The sequence below is a fragment of the Melospiza georgiana genome, chromosome 8 (assembly GCF_028018845.1).
Source record: "Melospiza georgiana isolate bMelGeo1 chromosome 8, bMelGeo1.pri, whole genome shotgun sequence".
Lineage (NCBI taxonomy): Eukaryota > Metazoa > Chordata > Aves > Passeriformes > Passerellidae > Melospiza > Melospiza georgiana.
The window spans coordinates 35,444,612-35,468,345 of record NC_080437.1 but is presented as its reverse complement, the minus strand read 5'-3'; the positions used below and the strand labels follow the sequence as shown (position 1 = coordinate 35,468,345).

Genomic DNA, 23,734 nt, shown 5'->3' with positions numbered 1-23,734 from the left:
CCTCGCACTGCGTCCCCCCCTTCCGCCCCGCTGTATCCCTCCGCCAGGCACAAAAACAGAGCCCCCGGGAACCGCACAGACGAATGTACTGGGAGCCGCCGCCACCGCTCGCGTCTGCCGGCAGCAGCCATGGCGGCGGAACAGCACCGAGCCCGCCCGGCCGCGACAAGCGGTACCGGGCAGAGGGACTCTTTTAGCTTTACCCCGTACCGGATCGGCGGAAGCAGAAACGAACGCACCGCGCGGACCGTTGAACATTCGAAAAGGAGCGCGGTGGCTTCTAATTGGCGGAGGGGCGGCGCGCGACGCGCCGCGCAGCCAATGGGGACCGGCGAGGGCGGTTTGAGTTCAAACGGAGGCGCCGCCCCGCGGAGCCGCTCGCGCCTCAGGCGCTGCCCGGGAACCGCGGCGGGAGCGGCCGGTCCCTCACGGCGAGACCGGCACGGACACGGAGAAATTAATAGGAGCTGGCATCGCTCCTGTGCTTGTACCTGCGCCTGCATCTGTACCAGTGTCCCGGCCCGAACCTGTGCTTGTACCTGTGACCGCACCTATGCTTGTACCTGGACCTGGATCTGTACCTGATTTGTACCTGTGCCCCTTCCTGAACCTGTGCCTGATCTGTACCTGTGCCTGGAGCTGTATCTGTGCCCCAACCTGAACATTTTCCTGAACCTGTACCACTGACAAAGCCTGTGCTTGTACCTCTGCTTGTATCTGTACATGAACTTCTACCTGTACCTCTGACCACACCTGAATCTGAACCTGTACCTGAATTTGAACCTGTACCTGTACATGAACCAGTACACAAACCTGTTCTTGTACCTGCACCTGTGTCTATACCTGTACATGAATCTGTACCTGTACCTGAGTCTGTATGTGAACCTGTCCTTACACCTGTACCCAAAAAAATACCTGTGCTGGTACCTGTGTCTGTATCTGAACCTTTGTCCATAGCTGCACCTGTACCTGCACATGAACCTGTACCTGAACCTTTATCTAGATCTGTGTCTGAACCTACACTTGAACTTGTGCCTATATCTGAACCTGCACCTGAACCTAAACCTGTTCCCGAACCTGAACCTGTCCAGCCCCATCGAGCCCCTCTCTGAGGGAGGGGGACTTGCAAGGAGCTCCATGGTCCCAAATTTGCACCTCCCCAGATGAACAAAACTCACCCAGATTCGCTTTATATCAATTCAGCTTCACTTAGGCTTTATAAAGTGATTTCAGCATCTGTGTTTGATCAGATTAAAATAGTACTAGCCACAAAAAAATAATATTAATGACAAAGGTGAGGGGGAGAAGAATAAAGGGAGCAAGTGAGCAGAAATAAAGGTTAAATTAGTATTTTAAGTCCATTTTAATCCACAAATTAGTTACCTTCATTTAGATATAAATCTGATCCCCATCTCTGCTCCCAAACAGGAATTTGTTACTGAGACTGGAATTTGAGGATCTGTGAGGACAAGAATCAACATGAACACTGTGTTGATCTGTGATTGAAGACAGAAGAAAAAAATAACAATATTAATAACAGCAACAACCACAATGCATTATTGAGATCTGAAGTGTGACCTTCATTCCAAGTTTGATGCTTGGGAAGGGGATACACGACAAGGTCACCCAGCCTTTTGTGCTTCAGGGGATAAAATTCTACTATTCAGATCTTTTACAAAGCAGAACTTTTGATTTTACTCCTATTTTATTATCTAGCTTGCCTCAAAGACTATTTTATATGCTGTGATGACTTTAGATGTGATACAGTCAGATGTAAGCAGCTTTTTAGATGTTATTTTTTTTCAAATAAATGACTTTGAAGTCTATTTCCTAAGCTTTGGTGGGCCTTTCATTTAGCTCAGATTTATTATCATTATTAATAACAGCAACAAAACAACAACGACATAATAGTAATAATAATAATAATAATAATAATAATAATAATAATAATAATAATAATAATAATAATAATAATAATAATAATAATAATAATAATAATAATCTGTGTGCTACTGGACAATCTTTAATTTAGATATAAACCATACAAAAATCAGGATTCTATTTGGTATCCAATTGGGTACCATTGCTAATTAACAGGTATTAAAAAATCCTTCCTGGAGGTCCTGAATGATGTATCTAAAAACAATTTCTAGCAGAAAAACTCTTAGAAATTGAATTTATTGCAGTCTCTGCCAGCCCACCTGTGATCAAACAGCACGAACAAATAAACACACCTGCACTGTGGCAATAATTGTATTTTCTGCCATGATTTACAGTGGTGCCACAGCTTTTGTGATGTGCAATATTTAGAGGAAAACGCAAATTATAACAAAGGTTTTCAATGTCTCCAAGAGCAGCATCTGTGCAAATATTTACCAAAGTAGATTTACAGGAGGGAAAAAAAATCCAAAAAAGACATTTTCTCCAAGGTTTAAATTAGCTGGTAGGTTAATTTGGAAACATTTCATTTAGATAAATACACCTGAATCCAGCATGAAGTAAAACTGTCAACTGTCAAAAAATGAGGAGAAAAATAAAGTCATTGCTTGAAAGTCCTTGACAGAGAATTAAAAAATCAGCATTTGAATTTCTCACATCAGGATCCTCATACAGAGTTATTCATTCAAGTGTTGAACAGGTGGTGTGGGAGCACTGAATGAAGCTCATTTACAGATTTGTGCTGTGGTTTTTATTTTAAAAAGCACAAATTCTGGTGAAAGCTCTGCCTAAATCAGGGCTTTTGCAGGGTATAAAGTAAATAAATATTCAGGCTACTCCCCCTGTGTAAAGCCAAGGCCAGGGATGAGAAGTCTGAAATTTTAAAGTTTTGAAACAAATCTCTCTCTTAAAGCCATAATTTATTTCACTGGCACATTATTGCACCCAGGAATTTTGGAGTGCTGCTCTTCATGCACAGAACCTGATTTTGCCAGGCTCAGCCCTGCCCACCCTCCCAGGGAACAATTCCTAATTCCCAACATCCCATTTACCTCTGGCACTCCATGCTCTCATAAACATTCCCTCTCCATCTTTTCCATCATTTCCCTTCAGGTCTTGGAAGGACAAATTTCTGTAAAAACCTCAAGTGGAGAATCCCACACTCCACAACTCCTTCTCAAGCTCTTCCCACCTGGGGAGTTTTCCTTGCTTTTTGTCCACCCAGCTGGTGAAAAGTCCCAGCTTGGATAATCTGTTCTGTGTTTATGGATAGTTGGAAAATTCAGTAAAATTCAGGAAAATGCTGGAGTTGTTTCTCATGAATGGAAACAGGTGAAAAGGATTATTTGCACAAAAACTTCCTTGGCAAGGTGTCCACTCGATTAATGACGGAGTGATTCCCCTCCTCTGTGCAAAGCAGCCCAGAAAATGGGTAAAAGTCATTAGAAGGAAGCTCTCACCAGAAGATCCAAATTACATCCTAATCCTTTAATTCCTCAGATGAAGAACACTCCCCAAGAAGTTCAGTGGCCCGGAAAATTCTCAATTCAACAATTTCTGCATCAGGCAAAACAGAGCTTGACATTTGTGCAGAGCAAACACCTCTGTGATCTGCCTTCGTTTATACTGTTTAAATATCCCATTAAACTAAATTTATTCCATGGACAGTTTACAATTAAATTGCATTTTTTCCCTAAAAGTTGAGTTTCTAAAACCAGAACCAGATAAGGAACCAGAAGGTCTTTATGTTATCTTTTTTGTAATGTTTAAAAGCAGGAATAAAACCAACTGTATCACCATTAGAGTATGGAAATACCCATGTTTGCTGCGTGATCAACAGTTACAATTATCACTATTTATTTAAATTAACCAACAATTAATTAATAACTGATAAATATTTGAGATTCTTCTGTTTTCTGAGAGCACACCTGCCTGTCCTCACACACAGTTACCTCCCAGTGGTCACACAAGCTGCATGAAAGTACATCACCCAATCAAAAATATTTTATCAACTCCTCTGGGATAATTTAAAAATGTAACAGCTTTTACATGCAATGGCAAATCAGAATCAGATTTAAGTTTGGAAAAGATCAAATCCAACCACCAACCAGTTCACCACTAACCCACGTCCTCCACACCACATCCACACATTTTTGAAAACTTCCAAGGATGGGGCTCCACCACTGCCCCAGGCATTTTCCCAATGCTTAAAAACCCTTTCCATGAAGAAATTTTAATTTCCAAACCTCCTGTGGCACAATTTGAGGCCATTTCCTCCCATCCTGCCAATGTTAGAACAATGCCCAGGAAGGACATGCAGGAAAGTTCTTTCCAACAACTGTGGAAAACAAAAACCCTAGAATTACCTGCCCTGAAGAGGCATCTCCCAGATGGGAGGTGTGGGGTGGAGCAGGGGACACACAAAAGGGTCAAACAGAACTCAGGCTGCAAGAAATCCTGTTTGATTTGCCATTAACACAGAACCCTGAGCAGTTACTCCTGCTTTACACAAACCTCCCCCCTTGTTACAACAGAGGGGAATTCTGGGTTAATTTTAGCAAGATGTCCAATGCAAAACTTGTCAAAATGAATAAAGAAATTGCTGTTAATTAGAGTGAACTTTCAATTCATGATTGGTGACACAGCTGGAAGCTTAGATCCTATTTTTATCTTGGTATGACACCACAGTTTACCACAGGATTATTTTACTAAATTTAAATAGTTACTTAATTTTACTATATTTATTTAATCAGATCTTACTTATCCAGACAGTTTGGGAAGACCTGGATTCCAACTGCTTCCATGAGTTTCTGCACCCTTTATATGCACAATGTTCAGTCCCAAAATAAATCAGAATTTTACTCCCAAACAGCTGCAGATAAACACTGAAAAGTTACTTATCTAGATAATGGATTTCAACTCTTTTAGAATGCTTAATTCAAATGAACACACAACACAGGAATGAAATTAAAAGATTTAAAGGAAATAATGCAGGTGGAGAATAAAAAGGAAGCTTTTTCTTGCATCAGAATGTATTAGATCTTGCAATTTGCATATACAAATAATTCAGCCACATTCACCGGCATTAAAAACACAGCAAGATCAAATTAGAAATGTAAGAAAAGAAAATAATAAGAGCTGAAAGTGTATAATACATACATATATTATAAAGATTTGACAAATTAAATACATTTTGGTTACACAGAAAAGTTCCAGTAACTTTACATGAAAAATGGGACGAGGGAAACGCAAACATTTCAAAAGACTGAACACGGGCTGGTCAGGCTCATTTTAAAAGTTTAAAAAAATACATAAAAATAGCCTAAAAAACACTGCTAATTACAGTATGCATTCTTCATTAAGGCCCAAGTCAGCCAAGCACTTTGAAGGGATTGCTTTGGGCACAGGAACCCATGGCATCCATGGATGGTGGCACGAGGGCGTCGGGAAGCGAACGCTCCAGCGCTGAGCTGAGCTGGGACCTTCTGAACACATGAACAGTCCAAGTCACACAGTGACCAAAAGCACACATAGATCAGAAGGACACTTCCAATCCAACTATTTGGCCTTTTGAAGGAATTCCACGCAACAGACGGAGAGTCACAGGAAAATTCCAATCCACCCAGACCCTCCCCAGAGCTCCGGCCAGCGAGCACACGCGGTGACTGCCAAGGGAGCTCCTCAAATTCCACAAAAACCTTCATGGAGCTACAGCTGGGAGCTCTGAATTCTGTTTTAGGCATTTCTCAATCTGGTTATCAACTAAAATCCGAGTACCCACCGGGGATTTGGTGTTGCAGCTGAACTCCATCCTGCTCCTGGTTGGAAGGAGCCTTTAGGGAACCCCGTGGGAGTTGTGCTGCAGCTCCTGGGGGCTGTGGGACCCCCACACCCTCACATCCCATCACTGCTGCACTCAGATCGACCTCGTGGCCAACTCAGGGAGGTTTTACCTCAGGGACCCCAAAATCTGCCCAACACACCAATTATTGTTGTTCAAAGGCTAAAGGGTCAGAGGGATCCCGACAGCAGGATCGTAACATGGGAATTCCCTACTCCTCCAACCTTTTGGATCTCCCTGCACTGAGACTGACTTCAGGAGATAACTCCAGTTTTCACCAAAGGGATCCACAAATCTGCCCAACAGACAAATTATTATTAGTAGTATTATTATTATTAAAATGCCCCCTAAATCATTGGAAAGATCCTGACATCAGGATCATACAATGGGAATTCCTTTGCATTATTTTCCAATTTTTTGGAGTATCCCTGCACTGAGATTGACCTCATGAAACAACCTCACTTTTTACCTCAGGGACCCACAAATCTGCCCAACAGACAAAGTAGTATTATTATTATTCAAATGCTGGCTAAGTAGTTGGAAAGATCCTGACATCAGGATCAGAAAATGGGAATTCCTTTGCATTATTTTCCAACCTTTTGGAGTCTCCCTGCACTGAGATTGACTTCATGCACAACTCACCCCAAGTTTTTACCTCAGGGACCCCAAATTTTGACAAATTATTATTCAAATGTGGGCTAAATGGTTGGAAAGATCCTGACATGAGGATCAGAAAATGGGAATTCCTTTGCATTATTCTCCAGCCTCGGGGAGCCTTTGCTATAAATCAAACTGAACCCCAGTGTACAATTTCCAGGCTGAATTTCTTCTGGCTCTTTCCATTTGGATGGAATTTCAGGACCATGCCCTTCCTCAGCTCCAATTTCAGCACCCAGCCTTGAGTGTTTCTTCTCACAGAGACTCACGAGTGAGGTTTGGTCTTTAACCAATCTCGTTTCTGAAGTGCATAATTTACTGTACAAATAAATACAGGAGTGCAGCCATGGGAAGACAGGAACAGCCAATGGCTCTGTGGGGATTGGGGGCTCAGGAATTCCCATCCCAAACCTTTTCCAGCCAGGCTGGAATGGAAGGAGACCCAGGGACACCTTCCCATCCCTTGCATTGCTCCAGGGGGCGAGGAGATTCTGCTGGGATGGGATAAAACAGGGCAAGAGCAGCAGGGAAAGCTCAGGTGGAGCTGCTTGTTTGAAATGAGGTTTGATGCTGCATGGCCAAAGCCCTGCTGGACGAGACAGAACTGCTGCATATTTGTTATTTAATTCATTACAGAACTGCTGCATATTTGTTATTTAATTCATTACAGATTCACCCCTTTGTGCTCATTAAGTCAGAGATGCTTTTGGAAGAGAGAGAGAGATAAATGTGGTCATTATTCAATATTTGGGTGCCCTGTGATTTTGGGGATTTTCCAGCCCCTGGCCAGGGCTGTAATAATTTATATTTTCTGTCACCAATTCTATTCTCAGTAGTACTTTACATAAAAATAAATCTCTGTACACAACTCTAAACCTCTTTAAGAAAGTCCTTTTCTGATAACATTTCTGGGAGGGTAAGAACCTGGAGGAACTTCTGCTACAGTACTCAATGTTTCTGGCATTAAACTGTTCATAAAATGTTTTTTTCCAATTTTTACCTCTTAATTATCCTGCTAAGTCATATCAAGCAATAAGAGTTCATCTCTTATTTTAAAGAAGTGGGAAATTATGCAGGTGTTTATAGAGAAGAGATGCTTTTACCTTAATTTCTGGCCTTTCTCTTCAAGTAGACAAGTTCAGGTGCTGCAAAATATACTTTTCAAATAAGCAAAATATTCTAAAAATCACATTATTGCCTTTCTAACTCCACTTAAACAATATCTGGAAAAAAAAAATAAACAGGGCTTTGAAAATTCTGTTAATTCAAAAATTCAAATCTGTATTTCTACTGCCTTTTTCCTATGGACAGTAAGACAAAATCCAACAAAACCTGGAGGCTCTTTAAAACAGCCTGGAAAAATAAACATCTATTTTCATGGTGAACATATTTTCCTGGTGAACAAAATATGTTTATGTGCACCCAAATTCACTTTTTTTTAGGATGAACTGTAAATCACCTGTCAAAAAATTCAAGAATTGGGACATGATGCTTTTGATAAATATTTATGAGTGGAAAAATTAAAAAAAAAACAACCAAGAATTAATTTTTTGTTATTTAGAATAAAGATTTCTATCCCATCTTACAGTGCTATACAGTATAGGAACAATATAGTTTACTTTAGAAGATATTTATATTTAAGAAACAACTTTATACAGCAAATGCAACTTTTAGAGCCAGCACAACGTTGTATTTACAGTTCAGTCAACAATCCAAGTGACATAGAATAAATTAACATAATATACAACTATTTATACAGACAAATTAAAAAATAAGGCAGAATTCTCATTTGAAATTAGCATAATCTGAAAAGATGTCGATGAAATCTTGTACCACTCTGTAGCAGAATTCATACTGTTCCTGGAAAACAAGGAAAGGAGATCAAAATGTGCTTTTGGTTACACTGAAAAACCTCAATTCTGCAAATGCCAGTGGTAAATTCAGTATATCCTAACTGGGAGCAGTAACTGAGGAGTGGTCTGCACTGATTTCTGGTGATTATTTTAAATAAAACCAATGGTTTATTTTCTGTGGTCAGACACAGGCTGATCCTTGCTCTTTGCTTCCAATGTCTTCTTGAGCTTCTTGGTACTTAAACTGAGTCAATTCTTAGGCCTGGCTTTTGATTTAAACCCAGCTGCTCACAGCAGGAACTCCTGAGCCCTGCCCAGGGATAATCAGGGAATCAGCAAATCCCAGAATGGTTTGGGCTGGAAAGGACCTCAAATCCCAGCACCCTCCCAGGGAAGGATTTCTTTAGCAAATAATATAAAACATGATAATCACGCTTATTCCAGAGCCTAAGAATTAATTTCAAGTCAGTTCTTCTCCTTCTGGATACCTGCCTGACAGAACCAGTGGGGGATGTGGGAAAACCCAGATTTGGAATTATTGATAAAGCATCCCCTTCCTTCAGCAGCTGTCGAAGGAAACTCCACAAATTCTCTGGGAATTCCATCCCAGCCCCTCCTCATCCTCCCAGGGAGGAATTCCTTCCCAATGTCCCACCCATCCCTGTCTCATCCTGAGCATGGATAATCCAATTCCGTTTCTTTATCTCCTTTATTCCTGTCTGTGGGATGGAGAAAACATCTCCCTGGAAAAAGGGTTTGAGGTGGTTGTTTATAAGAGGTTTCAGATGCTGAATGGAAGCTGCTATGGAAATCAAAAAAATCAATATTTTTATGTATTTTCAAGTTCAGCAAAGTCTCAAAAACTTTTTTTATGGTTACTCAATGGAGAAAAGTATCTGGACTAAGCTTCAAAGAGTAGTTGTAGCTGACTTGAAAGAAAACTTTAAAGATTTTAAACAAGTCAGAGACATTTCCAAAGATCTCCTCATCCCTGGGAGTGTCCAAGGCCAGGCTGGATGGGGCTTGGAGCAGCCTGAAATGGTGGACAGTGTCCCTGCCATGGCAGGGGTGGGAATGGGATGGGTTTTAAGGTCTCTTCCAGCCAAAACCATTCTGTGATTCCAATTTATGCCCACACAATTTAAGGTATGAAAGAACAACTGATAAATATCTTGAAAGCCATTTACTTAATATATTTTATCACCTGCAACGCTCAAAATACGTTTAGTTTAACTACCTCAAGTTCCTAGAAGACAGAGAATATTTAACCAAATTGCGTTTTTAGACATGCTCTAAAACCTCCTGTAAAACCCTGGTTATGCCTTGCACACCCACATCCACCGTGCATCATTTATGCCAAGCTGCAAAAACCCCCTTTTATTCTCCTTTCCCAGGAACATTTACACCCAGAGCTCCCTTCCAAAGGCCTGGCAATCCCCATACCAGTGTTTGCACCATGTGTGGCCTCTGCAGCCTCAAGCTCTTCACAGCCTGGAACACGTCCAGCAGCCCCTCAGCCTTGACCCGCTCCAGGATGTTGCTCAGGGCTATGAAGGTTCCCGTTCTCCCTGCTCCAGCACTGCAATGAAAACACAAATTTTTGGCATGAAGTGGGATAAAATGGAAAAAGAGCATTGGAATCCAAAATGCAAGGAGCTCTCAGAACTTTGGGCTTGTAAACCAAAGCTTAGGATTAAACACCGGATTTGATCTAAGGCCTTGGAAAAGGCTCCCAAACTCAGATGCTGGAAGGGAGAATGTGAATTTGTAGTTTAAAGCAGAGACATCTTAAACCAAGTAAAAGAAAGTTTAGAGTTTTAGTGTTTAAGATACAGAAAAAAATAAAAGTAGTTACAGAGGTTAATAAGGAGTTTAGGATGCTGCACTGTGGGTTTGTGTGCCATAACATGATTGGCTAAGAAAGCTCACACTGTAGCATGGGTCCCTAAGATTAAATATTTAAGGATTGGGTCAAAAACACAAAAATCCTTGTTGGCAATGTTTTATAGGTCACTAAATCCTTAAAAAGGTGTGGTAACTAAAGGTCTTGTGACCTTCTGGGCCACGCAGTGAAGATGTGAGCCTAACTCACCCTTCCTGCCTATGCAGAATATAAGACAAATAAATCAAATAATCTAAAACAATTCAGAGGTCCCGTGTCTAACTCATTCAAAACTTCCAAAATCCCCACGCCAGAGGCATGCCAGGGCACAGAGCAGCCAAGCTGGGGGCAGAGGGGCTCACCTGCAGTGCACAGTGATGGGGTGGTTCCCTGTCTGCTGCTGCTGCTTCTGCACCGCTGCAATGAGGTCGATCATGCCCTTCCCCTCGGCAGGAATCCCGATCTCCGGCCACCCGTGGAAGTGGAACTGCCTGACCAGCCTGCTCTGCTTCTCCTGGTTGCCCTGCCAGCAGGAAAACACCCTTCAGCCACTCGTCACTCCCAGGGGCAAACACAATTCCTGCCTGGAGCATCTGCAGCAGCGATTCTGCACTGCAGAACTTCCAGCCTGGTCCGCACCACGTAAAGGACCTCGGTGATTTTATTCCCAGTGATATTCCATGATTCTGTTTCTAAATCCCCCACCCACTGACAATTTCCCCCTCCAATTTTCCTTGGGTTTGCACAGCTGTTTCCTCTGGGAAGGACTTGGGATGCACTGGCAGTGCCCAAGGCCAGGTTGGACAGGGCTTGGAATAACCTGGGATGGTGGGAGGGGTCCCTGCCCGTGGCAGGGTGGAGTGAGATGAGTTTAAGGTCCCTTCCAACCCAAACCCAAATTCTGTGAAAAATCTTGAATCAAATTTTCTTTGATACCTATGTGGGAGATGGCAGAAAAATCTAGGGATAACAGCAACAACAAAACAGTTTAAAAACCCCAAAACCCACCCCCCATTTTGCAACCACCTGTTTCACTGACCAGAATTTTCAGGGACTTTAAACGAAATTATTTCATATAAGCTTCCTCTTAATGCCAGCTTTTGATTAACCACATTTAAATTTAGACAGAAATTCCAGAATTTAAGATACATAACCAGATTTGTAAATGCCTTCTGATGGGGGAAAAACCCCAGAAATGGCTGGAATTGTAAAGAATTACCGGATTGTATGTCACCAGGAAGTCCCTCACACTGATGGCATCCATCAGGCTGTCACTCTTGATTTCCACCGTGATCTCTCCGTGAGTCACAGAGCCCTCTGATGGCCAGTACTGGCAGCATTTCTCCTGCAGAACCCAGAGAATTGCAAATATTCCTGCATTTATTTTTCTCAGTTATCTACATTGTCATGAATCTCTGCCATAAGAAGTGACAGCCAGCATAATAAGTGTGTTCTAAACACTAAGAATGCAGTGATAAAATATTTCTTGAGTAGAAACCATCTTGATGGAAAAGGCTCAGGAGGCCCAGATAGCAAATATTGCTTTAAAACAGAGTAGAATAATAAATGGAATTCCTGAAAGCAAGGTAAAGTTGTTAAAAACTTCCCAAAACCACCAAGAAAAAGCTTTTCACAACAGCCTTGTTGAACCCAGAATTTTCAAGCTGCAGCACAGGACTCTTTAATTAATTAATGACATTAATTCTCATATTTTAATCAAATAATGAATTAATTCTTGTATTTTAATCAAGGTTCAGAATGAGCAATGGGAGCTTTTATTGGGAAAAATGGGATAAAAGTTTACACAAAAGTTTGTTCCCAAATCCCAAAACTCTGTCCTGTGTCAGGCATCCCTTGATGCAAAGTGGAAACTTTCAAAAATCACAATATTCTGCATTTTTTTTTGTGTTTCCAGACAATTCCAGAAAAAGCAGCAACACTGCCTCACACCAATGAGTGAAGCAAGTACTCCTTTTAGGAAAAGCCCCAAAAAATTCAGATTGCTGGAATTTTTAGACAAAAAATAAATAATTTCTCCAGTATTGATGCTCGTGGTTTGCAGGTGGGAGTCAGATCAGGCCCTTTTCTGACCCACACATGGGGCAACTGAGAGGCCTTTTAAAAACTTTTATTCCATTTTCTGTCTGGTGTGAAGGGTGAGACAATACAGATGTTATAATTCCCACCATCACAATCAGAAGCTATTTCATAATTAGAATACATTATAAGGGTTTCTTGGCCTATCAGCTTTTGCCACGCCATGCTGTAAATGCTTTAAAGCCAATCTAAAACTACCCTTCTTGTGGAAGAGGTTTTACAGTGACCTCTGTCAGCCAGAGAGAAGTTTGATCCATGTTTATCTCTGAAAGAATTCCCTACCAAGGTTGTTGACATAAAAACCAAGAAAGAAAGAAGGATAAATAAGCGAAATCTGCAATTCCATTCCATTGAGCTCTTTGTCTGTCTTTCCTGACCAATGAGTAAAGTGTAAATTTAGGAGTTTTGTAAGAATGGATAAAAAGCATGAATGCTAGAATAAAACCAGTTTGCTAGAATAAAAATGCTAAAATAAAACCAGTTGGAAGCCTTCTGAAAATGGAGTGTGTTGCTTTGTATTGTGTCCATCTCAGCCACGACAGTGGCTCCTACTACAATGCATCTTTCATGGTTCCATTTCTCCAAAGTACCCAGTCTTGTTTGCAAGGCCACCCTTTGAGACTTGTTTGTATTTCCATTTCTCCCTCAACAATGCCTGTCCAATTCCTTGGCATCTCCAAGTCAGCATTTCCCATCTCAGGGTCTGCACACTGTGTGAGCCTTGTGCCAGGCCCATTTCCCATTTCCCACGTACCTGCTCCCTCTCCTGCACCTCGGTGAGCATCACGATGGTGTGGCACTTCCACTCCCACACCATCCTCCAGAAATCCTCCACCGTGTGAGGGAGGGGGCCCTGGGTGGCAATGAAATAATCCTTCTGCCGGTAGCCCTGTGGGAAGAGAGGGGGCACACAGGGACAGGGAGGGGGTCATGGGGACATCGCAGCTTAAATGGGGGCTTCTCCTGCAGGGAATGACAGGAACAGCCTCAGGCCGCACCAGGGAAGGTGCAAGTTGGGAATTTCCCCACAGAAAATGTCAGTGAGTCCCCATCCTGGAAGGATTTAAAGCCATGTGGAGGTGGTGGCACTTGGGGACATGGGGCAGTGCTGGGGGATGGCTGGACTCGGTGGTCTGAGAGAGCTTTTCCAAGGTTCTAAAATCTGCTCCAAATTCACAATGCTCAGGTGAATTTCTCCAGTCATGGCTGAGGGGAAGAGATGCTGCAGGAGCACATTTCACAAGATCAGCACAACAGCAGTGTCACAGACATCTTTTATGGAAAATCCTTTCCTTAGGATTTTTCCTCCTGAGAAGCTGGGAGGCCTCAGGAACACAATGCAAACAATGGTTATCTGCTGCTGTGGGATGCAACAGGTGCATCTGGGATTGGTCTCATGAGGTTGTTTCTGATTAATGGCCAATCACAGTCAGCTGGCTCGGACTCTCTGTCCGAGCCACAAACCTTTGTTATCATTCTTTGCTATTCTATTCTTAGCCAGCCTTCTGATGAAATCCTTTCTTCTATTCTTTTAGTATAGTTTTAATGTAATATATATCATAAAATAATAAATCAGCCTTCTGAAACATGGAGTCAGATCCTTGTCTCTGCCCTCACCCTCAGACCCCTGAGAACACCATCACACAGCAGCTCCCAGCTTTCCTCCAGAATGAATTTCTGCCTCACGTTTTGAGGTCCAGTTTAATTTCACAGCATCAATGAGGTTGGAAAAGAGCTCTGAGACCCTTGAGTCCAACCTGTGACCCAACCCCAAGGCTCTGAGGCCACATCCAGCCCCTCCTTATTCCCATGCAGGTGTGATCTGTGTGGAATCCACAGCCCTCAGTCACTAACGTCGTTTCACTGCTTAAGGACATGATTAATTCTCATATTTCAACAAAAACAAGGCACAATCCCGTGTTCAGCTTCCAACAGGAAGCTGGGAAGAAAACCTGGAATTCATCCAGCTCTGCCCAAGTAAAGCCTGGCTGCCAGACACTGTCACAGCTTTCCCTGGGCTAACACTGACTTCTCTGTTTCTCAGAAAAGCAAATATTTACACCTGTTAACCTGACCCAGATAGTGGAATCACTGGCTCTGATTGTGCAGCTGATTTGTTTGGTCAGAATTGAATAAAAGGTTTGGTTTATAAGTCTAACAACAAGGTTTAAATTGCACAACCATTTAAACTGAAATTAAAAACACCAGATAAGAAATGCGTTTGGAAACTCCCAGAAACAAAGCTCATGCTCTTTGCAAGCCAAGCTGATTGTGCCTCTTTAAAAAGACCTGTCAGCAGCAAAATCTTGGATTTGGAAAGGAAAGGCATGAAAATGTTGTATACTTACATCTATGAAGGAAGCATTGATGTAATCTGTGTACTCCTGCCCTCTTTTCATGGACAGGATCACTCTGTTAAAATCATCTGGAAAAAAAAGTCTGGACTTAGTTTTGAGTCCAGTAAAAAAAGTCTGGGCTTAATTTTGAGTCCAATAAAAAGCTCTAGTCTTAATTTTGGGTCCAGTCTTACTTTTGCCAACTGCCCACAGAAGAACAAACCCCACCCAATCTTTTCTGTGAAACGTTCATTTTCAGATGCAAACATGAAATGGAACAGTGTGCATGGAACCACACAGAAAAGGGGTGGTTTAAAAGGTGAAATTGCTGAGTTATTTAATTCAAAATCCCTGACTGTAATAGATTTTAGGGTGATTCAGTACAACCAATTCACTGGATTTTTTTACAGATGACAGTCTGTAAGGGGAGCTGTGCTCTGCCAGGGATTCCTGGCACTTTCCCTGGGGAGGAGGAGCTGGGCTCTTACAGGGGATGATCTGGATGACTCTGGCTTTCTTCATGTTGGCTGGGAGGTTGCCAGTCCTCATGTTCTCCTTCATGATGCGCACGTTGGTCAGCTTCTGCAGAGAGCACAGGGGTGAGCACAGGGCAGCAGTGGGGCCCAGCACACCCTGCAGAGCCACACTGTGGGGTAAAAAATCCCTGCCACACTCACAGGGAGCTGCAGCCACTGCACTGCCCTGGCTATAGAGACTGAGAAGGAATAACTTCACAGCATCCCAGAATGGCTTGGGTTGGAAGGGACTTTAAATCCCACCCAGTGCCATGGGCAGGGACAGCTCCCACTGTGCCAGGCTGCCCTTGGACACCTCCAGGGATCCCTGTGCCAGGGCCTGCCCACCCTCACAGCCAAAAATTCCTTCCCAATATCCCACCTAATCTTCCTTCCCTCAATACTGTTGATTTTGGAACTTGTTGCTCTATCATCAAACTTATTTCTACATCATTTTCTTTACCCAGTTCCCAATTTCTGGTTAAATTAGTCCTTTAAAGCAAAGGGACAACTCCAGCTAACACCCAGATGGCAATTAATACTTTATATAGAAAATAAATATTTTACCATAAGGAAAATCATAAAAAAATCGAACTATTCCTTCAGGGAACTAAAACAATGATCACACACAGCCAGCGTGGTTTTCTTCAGCTGGGGTTTCTCCACTGATAAGAAATGAGATTTTTTTGGGTTTATTTTGAGGTTTTTCTCCAGCTGTTTTTCCCTGCTGTCAGACACCTCAGAGTTAACAATCCCACTGGGATGGAGATTAGGAGCACCTCATCCAGTTTCCTCTTCCAGCATTATCTGATCTGGCCCTGCACCACACTCAGAGAGTCACTGCACTTCTCTTTTATAAACAAACAAAAGGCATTTAGGGAAAGGCCAGGGAATGACACAGCTCTGAATGAGGGAATGAGATTAAAATCTGAATTTAGGGAACAGGATGTTCAGCAAGGCCCCATTCACAAAAACCACCAAAAAAAAAAACTCCTTCCCTTTTATGCACCTTTAAGGTTACACTTCTACCCACTGGGCTTGCATCTTGGAAATCCTATGGGAAAGATTTCCATACTTACTTTAAATTCCTCTTCCAGCCCTATTTTGACCAGGTTTGGGGCTGCATTTTGGGAAGTCTGGAGGTGTTTTTCCAGGGATGACACATCCAGCTCTGTGTCACCGTAGAGGTAGTACTCGAGTAAGGCTTGGTAAATGAAGGAATATTGCATCTGGAAGGGACAGAGAGGAAGAGAAAGGGATGGAAATGAGGAATTCTGGGACTTTTTTAAAATCCCAGAATGGTTTGGCTTGGAAGGGACCTTAAATCCTACCCCGAGCTGCCCCACCCATGGCAGGGACACCTCCCACTGCCCCAGGTGCTCCCAGCCCCAATGTCCAGCCTGGCCTTGGGCACTGCCAGGGATCCAGGGGCAGCCCCAGCTGCTCTGGGAATTGCATCCCACAGGGAACAATTCTTCCCCAATATCCCGTCTAACTTCAAAACCACTGCTCCTTGTCTTGTCCCTGTTTGGTGACAATCTCCTAATTATTAACATAATAACAAATTATGCTGAACCAGTTTTCCTGTTTTTCTCACATTTCCACTCATATTCTCTGACATTCCACTCTCATGTGCATGGGAAAACTTGGAAATGACTCCTTAAAATTAAGTGTTTCACAGTGCTCTTCTCAACCTTTATCTTTTCCCCCACCCCACATCCTTCACTGAGCTTTGTGCATTTTTGAATTAGAGAATCCTAGAGTGATTTGGGTTGGAAGGGACTTTAAAACTCATCCATCCCACCCCTGCCATGGTGAGGAACACCTCCCACTAATCCCAGGCTGCTCCAAGCCCCAATTTCCCAATTGTCCAGCACGATGGAGTGGGAACACAGCAGCATTTCCCTCCCTGCCCAGTAAAATCTGGAATTCCAGGTGACTGGAGGGCACTCACATCAGTCTGGACCATCTGTGGCCGCTGGTTGCGGATCCTGCAGACGAAGTCAAAGACATCCACCCTGTGCTCGGCGTGCATCATGTCGATGATGGCGTCGATGACGATGAAGGTGCCCGTGCGCCCCACGCCCGCGCTGGGGAGGGAAAGCACCTGCTCACACACACCCTCTGCACACACTGACACTCCTATCACTGCATTTTACTGTGACAAAGCTCAGAGGAAAGAATTAAAACAATTCTCATCTCCCCTTGCTGCACCTGCTGTTGGGCACGTGTGTGTGGTGGTGTTTGAGGGTCCCCAGGATGAGGGGAGAGATGAGAATCTTGACTCCATGTTCCAGAAGGCTGATTTATTGTTTTATGGTATATTTATATTAAAAGAAAATTATAAACAATAGAATTATAAAACTATAGAATTAAAACAATTCTCATCTCCCCTTGCTGCACCTGTTGTTGGGCACGTGTGTGTGGCGGTGTTTGAGGAACAAGGGAAGAGATGAGAATCTTCACTCCATGTTTCAGAAGGCTGATTTATTGTTTTATGGTATATTTATATTAAAAGAAAATTATAAACAATAGAATTATAAAACTATAGAATTAGAACAATTCTCATCTCCTTTTGCTGCACCTGCTGTTGGGCACGTGTGTGTGGCGGTGTTTGAGGAACAAGGGAAGAGATGAGAATCTTGACTCCATGTTTCAGAATGCTCATTTATTATTTTATGGTATATATTATATTAAAAGAAAATGATATACTAAAACTATAGAATTATAAACCTTTAGAATTAGAACAATTCTCATCTCCACTTGCTGCACCTGCTGTTGGGCACACGTGTGTGGTGGTGTTTGAGGAACAAGGGAAGAGATGAGAATCTTCACTCCATGTTTCAGAAGGCTGGTTCATTATTTTATGATATACATTATGTTAAAAGAAAATGATATACCAAAACTATAGAATTATAAAACTATAGAATTAGAACAATTCTCATCTCCACTTGCTGCACCTGTTGCTGAGCATGTGTCTGTGGTGGTGTTTGAGGGTCTTCAGGACAAGATGAAAATTTTAATAGGAATTTTAAGGAATTTTTAGCTCCGCATTTCCCAAGGCTGCCATCCCTAAACACTTTTTGGTTTTTATATCCTTAAAAGCCACGAGAGGGAGCACGACCGTTAGAAATGACAAAATTCCAGCGACTTTCAGCTCTTCCTTCCAGAGGAAAAGGGCATGGCATCCTGTACTAGTCATGAGCAGCTCTCCTTTAACCTCTGGGCAGTTTGCTTGGCTGCAGTGGCCACAAACACCTCCAGGAACACGATAAAAACGCCTTCCCTCCCCTCACAGGCTCAAAAATACAAAGCAATTCTCAGCAAGGCTACATCAGGCTTTCAATAAGACCAGAAAAATAAAATTATTGTATTTATAGTACAATTATTTCATTTGCACACACACTTTACCAGCAGGGAAACCAAAACCCACGAGCTCCACTATTCCAGCGGTCTGGAAGGATGATGGAGAGTCCCCTCCCTCTCCCTTCCATCCATGCCTGTTGGCTCTCTAGCACCACAAGAAATCTCCCTCATGTCCTAATGCCTTAATTCCCACTCACGAGAGACTGTTCTCCTCCTGACAGCCCTGGCAGCCACCTCTGAGCACAGATCTCCCCTCCCCAGTTCCCACACTGCTCATTCCTGGAGATTTCAGCCCAGCTCAGCTCCTCACTCCCTTTCCAGCCGTCATCCCTTTTTGTACATCCCTGTTCCCAGAGCAGCTCTGGATTCCATCCCTGCTGGAGCTGGTGACTTCCCCACCCTGGGCATTCACCTCCTGAGTGTCTCCATCCTTAGCCTGCTTTGTGGCATCCCTTACTCAGCCATTCCTCAAAGTCCTTCTCCACCCACTGAAAAAATTCTATTTCTAAAAAAAACCCCCTATTTCTAAAACCTTACAGAACACAAGAATCAGCAGAAAGTCCTGCCACTCCTCATTTTCCCTCCGTGACTTCCGAATGCTCTGTCAGTGTTTGATTCACTTCCCAAAGCTGACTGCAGAGCTTTTGGCCAGGCTGGCTGGGGCACATTTCCCCACAGGCTCCCTAAAAATGGATGGTTACTCACTGCTGATGGCTTCCCTTTCCTCTTCCCAACAGTCCAGTGGTGTCACATCCTGAGGGGGGACGGCAGCTCAGTGTCACCTCTGTCCTCCTCCCCTTCTCACCCTGACACACAGCAGCCTCGTGTGCCCTGCTGGCCCTTGGCATTGAAATCCCTGCAGGTACTGGTGAAATTATTTTGTATTTTCCTTGCTTTTGGCTCTCCTTCTGCTGGTGAAACCAAGCACAGCCTTTCCTGCTGCTGCCAAACAAAGCTCGAGCCCAGGATGAGACTCCACACACAGCAAAGGGCTTTAAAAATATTCTCAACTGAGACAACTCAAATCTACTTTTCCCATCTAAATGTTTTTTTAATTCATGACACTTGGGGAAGAAGGTGAATCCCAGCAGGACAAACACCCTCTTTTTCCCTAACACACATTTCCAGAGAGTATTCATAGCAAGGAAAAAGAGACAAATTCAGGAATTTACAATTTTTTTTTGCCTCAAAAACAAGACCCAGGCAGACAAAGCTGCTCTTCTTTTCTTTTTGCTCTGCTCTCGTGCTCTTTTTACTGTAACCTTGCAATAATTGCTCCTGAAAAGCCACTTCCTGCCCAGGGTGAGCTTACAGCTGCTACAGAGGTTACAATTATTCTCTTCAAACTGCTTGGGAGTTTGCTTTTAGTTTCATTAAAGATTTCACCAGTTCAGGATGTGCCTGTGTGACTGACCAGTGAGTGGGAATTGGTTCTGGATTGGGATGAAGCACATTTTTAAAATTGCAGCATTTAAGTCTCTTGAATTCAAGTCTTTCTTCCAAACTTTTCAGGCATTTCACGGCTGATTTCCATTAAAAAACTGCAATTTGACTGTGGGAGAAGTGGGGGAAGAACTCCCAGAGCAGCACTGAGTGGCAAAGGCCACAGATTTCTATCACCAGTCTGTTTTTCTGACAAAGAACAGATTTATACCCAACAATGGAGATCCCTCATAAAGAAAAGCCCCAAACAGCAGAACAACAACTTCTGTTTGAGTATTGCACTGGCAGCAAAGACAGAGCTTTGGAAATTGCTTTTACTCTCTGCTCTCAAGAACTCAGCAGATTATTACTCTTGAATAGAAATATGTGAGTAAATATAGCTATAAATATAAAGATATATATAAAATACATATAAAATAGATATAAAGTCTTAAAAATATATATAAAAATATGTAAAAAAATTCTAAATATATATAAATAACTCCAAGGCAAGCCACAAGAATGGTCTGGGGAGCACATACATACCTACAGTGAACCACAATGGGTCCAGCATGGGCAGGATTCAGGGTCTTGACTTTTTTCAGGAATTTCAGCATGCCAATAGGTGTGAAAGGCACCCCAAAATCGGGCCAGCTGGTGAAGTGGAGCTGTGTGACCAGCCTTGGAGCTTTGCATCCCTCCTGGAGCTGCAGGAACACCCAGATTCTGAGTGTAACATCTCATTTTTCATGCTGGTTTTGTGGTTTTAGTAGTTGATAATTATCAATATTTTAAAAAATGTTATTTAAATATATAGACAGTATTAGTTATTTTACAGATATGTTTGAGTTGTTTGTATTGTTAGTTACAAAATCAAAAATATTAGTTGTTATTTGATAGTTATAGCTATTTTTGTAAAAGGTAAATGTATAACACATGTATAATTATTTACATTTATTTATGTATTATACATATATTATTTATTATATATATAACACAATATGTATTATTATACATAAATAATACATATATGTATTATTTTTATATAATACGTATACATTTATTTATGTATAATACATTAATTTATGTATAATATTCTATATTTTGCAAAAGTTAAAACTATAATATTGTTAAAACTATAATAAAATAATATAAATAATATAAAATAATAGTTTAAACTATTATATATTTCTTATACTGGTCATAAATGAAAATATAATTAATAAATGATGTTGTGAGAATCCAAGCTTCACAGGGGCCTTATCAGAACTATTATATTAAAAGCAGTTAGAAGTGATTATAAATATATTAAAATCCTTGTGAGTAACAACTGGCAAAAGTGAATTTACAATAACAAAGCCAACAACCACTGGTAAAAGTTAATTTACTATAGCAAAAGCCAACAACCACACAGTTATTTAGTCTAAATCACTATGTAGTTTTTTTAAAAGTAGCTAGAAGTGATTATAAATATAATAAAATCCTTGTGATTAACCATTGGCAGAAGTTAATTTTTCAACAGCAAAACCAACAACCGCACAGTTACTTAGCCTAAATCACAATGTAGTTGTTTTAAAAGTAGCTAGAAGTGATTATAAATATATTAAAACCTTTGTGATTAACAATTGGTAGAAGTTAATTCACAATAGCAAAAGCCAACAACCACACAGCTATTTAGCCTAAATCACTATGTAGTTGTTTTAAAACAGTTAAAAGTGATTATAAATATATTAAAACCTTTGTGATTAACAATTGGTAGAAGTGAATTTACAGTAGCAAAACCAACAACCACACAGCTGTTTAGCCTAAATCACTATGTAGTTGTTTTAAAACAGTTAAAAGTGATTATAAATATATTAAAACCTTTGTGATTAACAATTGGTAGAAGTGAATTTACAGTAGCAAAACCAACAACCACACAGTCATTTTAGCCTAAATCCCAATGTGTTTGTTGGCTGAAAACAGCCCAAATTCCAAAATCCAGATTTCCCAAAGAGCTTCAATTCCTTGCAAGGAACATTTGGGATTTTCTCCATCCCCCAGGGCAGAGGGGAGCCCGGGCCTCACCGAGTGCACGCAGAACTTGCGCACGGTGTAATCCACCAGCACCATGGAATCCTCCACGGACACACGGACACTGCCGTACGTCCAGCAGCCCTGGTCTGGCCAGTACTGGAAACACTTCTCCTGCACAAAAACACGGAATTTCAGGGACAAGCATGGGGAACTTCAGGGCCAAACCCAGGGAATCTTAGAATGAAACCCAGGGAATTTCAGAGCCAAGCATGGGGAACTTCAGAGCCAAACCCAGGGAATTTCAGAACCAAACACATGGAATTTTAGAGCCTAACACAGGGAATCTCAGAAGCAAACACAGGGAATTTTACAACCAAACTCTGGGAATTTCACAACCAAGCCCTAGGAATTTCAGAGCAAAGAATGGGGAATTTCAGAGCCAAACCCAGGGAATTTCAGAACCAAGCGCAGGGAATCTTAGAACCAAACCCAGGGAATTTCAGAGCCAAACACTGGGAATTTCACAACTAAACCCAGGGAATTTCAGAGCCAAGCACAAGGAATTTTAGAACCAAAACCAATGAATTTCAGAACCAAGCAAAGGAAACTTTAGAACCAAACCCAGGCAAACTTGGAACCAAACCTAGGGAATTTCACAACCAACCCAGGGAATTTCAGAACCAAACACATGGAATTTTAGAACCAAACCCAGAGAATTTCACAACCAAACCCAGGGAATTTCAGAGCCAAACACACGGAATTTCAGAGCAAAGAACAGGAAATTTTAGAACCAAACCCAGAGAATTTCAGAGCCAAACCCATGGAATTTCACAACCAAGCCCAGGGAATTTCAGAGCCAAGCATGGGGAATTTCAGAATCAAACACATGGAATTTTAGAGCAAAGCACAGGGAATTTTAGAACCAAACCCAGGGAATCTCAGAACCAAACCCAGGGATTTTTATCACTCTGACTTTGCTTTCACTGCCACGCTCTCCTGGCTGGATCCAGGGAAGGTGAGCACAGCTGAGAGTGTGCACAGCTCCTTATCTGGCACAACTTCAGCACCCTGCTACTGCTTCTCAAATCGATGCCGAGAAGGTGAGAACAGCTCTGAATTGTTTTTTAACCAGCTCAGCCCCCGCAGCTTTTGTTTCAGTTTGGCAGCTTTGTTACAGGGCGTCCAACTGTGGGGACTGTGGGGTTTTCACTCTGATTTGGAGCCTTAGCTGCAGACACAGAGAAATTCAAAGCAGTTCTGCTTTGGAGCCATCAGGAATATCCAGATTTAGCAGTTCTGGCTGCTCCCACTGGGAATTGCCCCTCATGGCCTGGCTTTGCTGTTTCAGCTTCATCAAGCAGCAGTGAAAGTGCAGGAAAATCAAATCCAGGAGGAAAACAAGGAATGCCCATCCTCAGGGGAGGAAGGAACAGCACACCCTCACAAAGTAGCAGCCTTCATTTCTCTTTGTTTAGTTGACAAACTGGGCATTTTGAAACCAAATACTCAGGAAAATGAGCAGTTTGTAATCTTCATTCCTAATCAATCCCATCCACAAGCACAGCCTTACACTGGGATAAAACCACAGGAGTTTTCCTTTGGCCCTGGGCTATGCAGGGCACAACTGGCCATCAGAATTTTCTCCTTGAGATCACCTGACATAAATGGGTATTTTAGAAATGAAAACTGCATTTTGGAGCAGAAACTCAGCTGTGCTGATAGGGGCCAGGGCAGGAAGTGGTGAGAAATGCACCTGGTCAGAGCCTGGGCAGCCAGAACTGCTCTTGGAGCACAGGGACATCCAGGGCAGG

General features: G+C 42.2%; 1 protein-coding gene across 1 annotated transcript in view; it reads right to left on the bottom strand.

Annotated features, from left to right (window-relative positions):
• Positions 1-4,741: 4,741 nt before the first annotated feature.
• The window catches only part of PTPRE (protein tyrosine phosphatase receptor type E), a 91,765-nt gene continuing 72,772 nt past the window's right edge, over positions 4,742-23,734 (bottom strand). The window contains exons 10-20 of the mRNA XM_058029373.1: positions 21,975-22,094; positions 20,454-20,614; positions 17,074-17,209; positions 16,199-16,348; positions 15,093-15,186; positions 14,617-14,693; positions 13,023-13,157; positions 11,391-11,516; positions 10,534-10,694; positions 9,733-9,868; positions 4,742-8,296 (exon numbers count right to left, since the gene is read on the bottom strand). Of these exons, the coding sequence (XP_057885356.1) occupies positions 8,222-8,296; positions 9,733-9,868; positions 10,534-10,694; positions 11,391-11,516; positions 13,023-13,157; positions 14,617-14,693; positions 15,093-15,186; positions 16,199-16,348; positions 17,074-17,209; positions 20,454-20,614; positions 21,975-22,094 (1,371 nt within the window). The 3' untranslated portion in view covers positions 4,742-8,221. The remainder of the gene's footprint in view (positions 8,297-9,732; positions 9,869-10,533; positions 10,695-11,390; positions 11,517-13,022; positions 13,158-14,616; positions 14,694-15,092; positions 15,187-16,198; positions 16,349-17,073; positions 17,210-20,453; positions 20,615-21,974; positions 22,095-23,734) is intronic.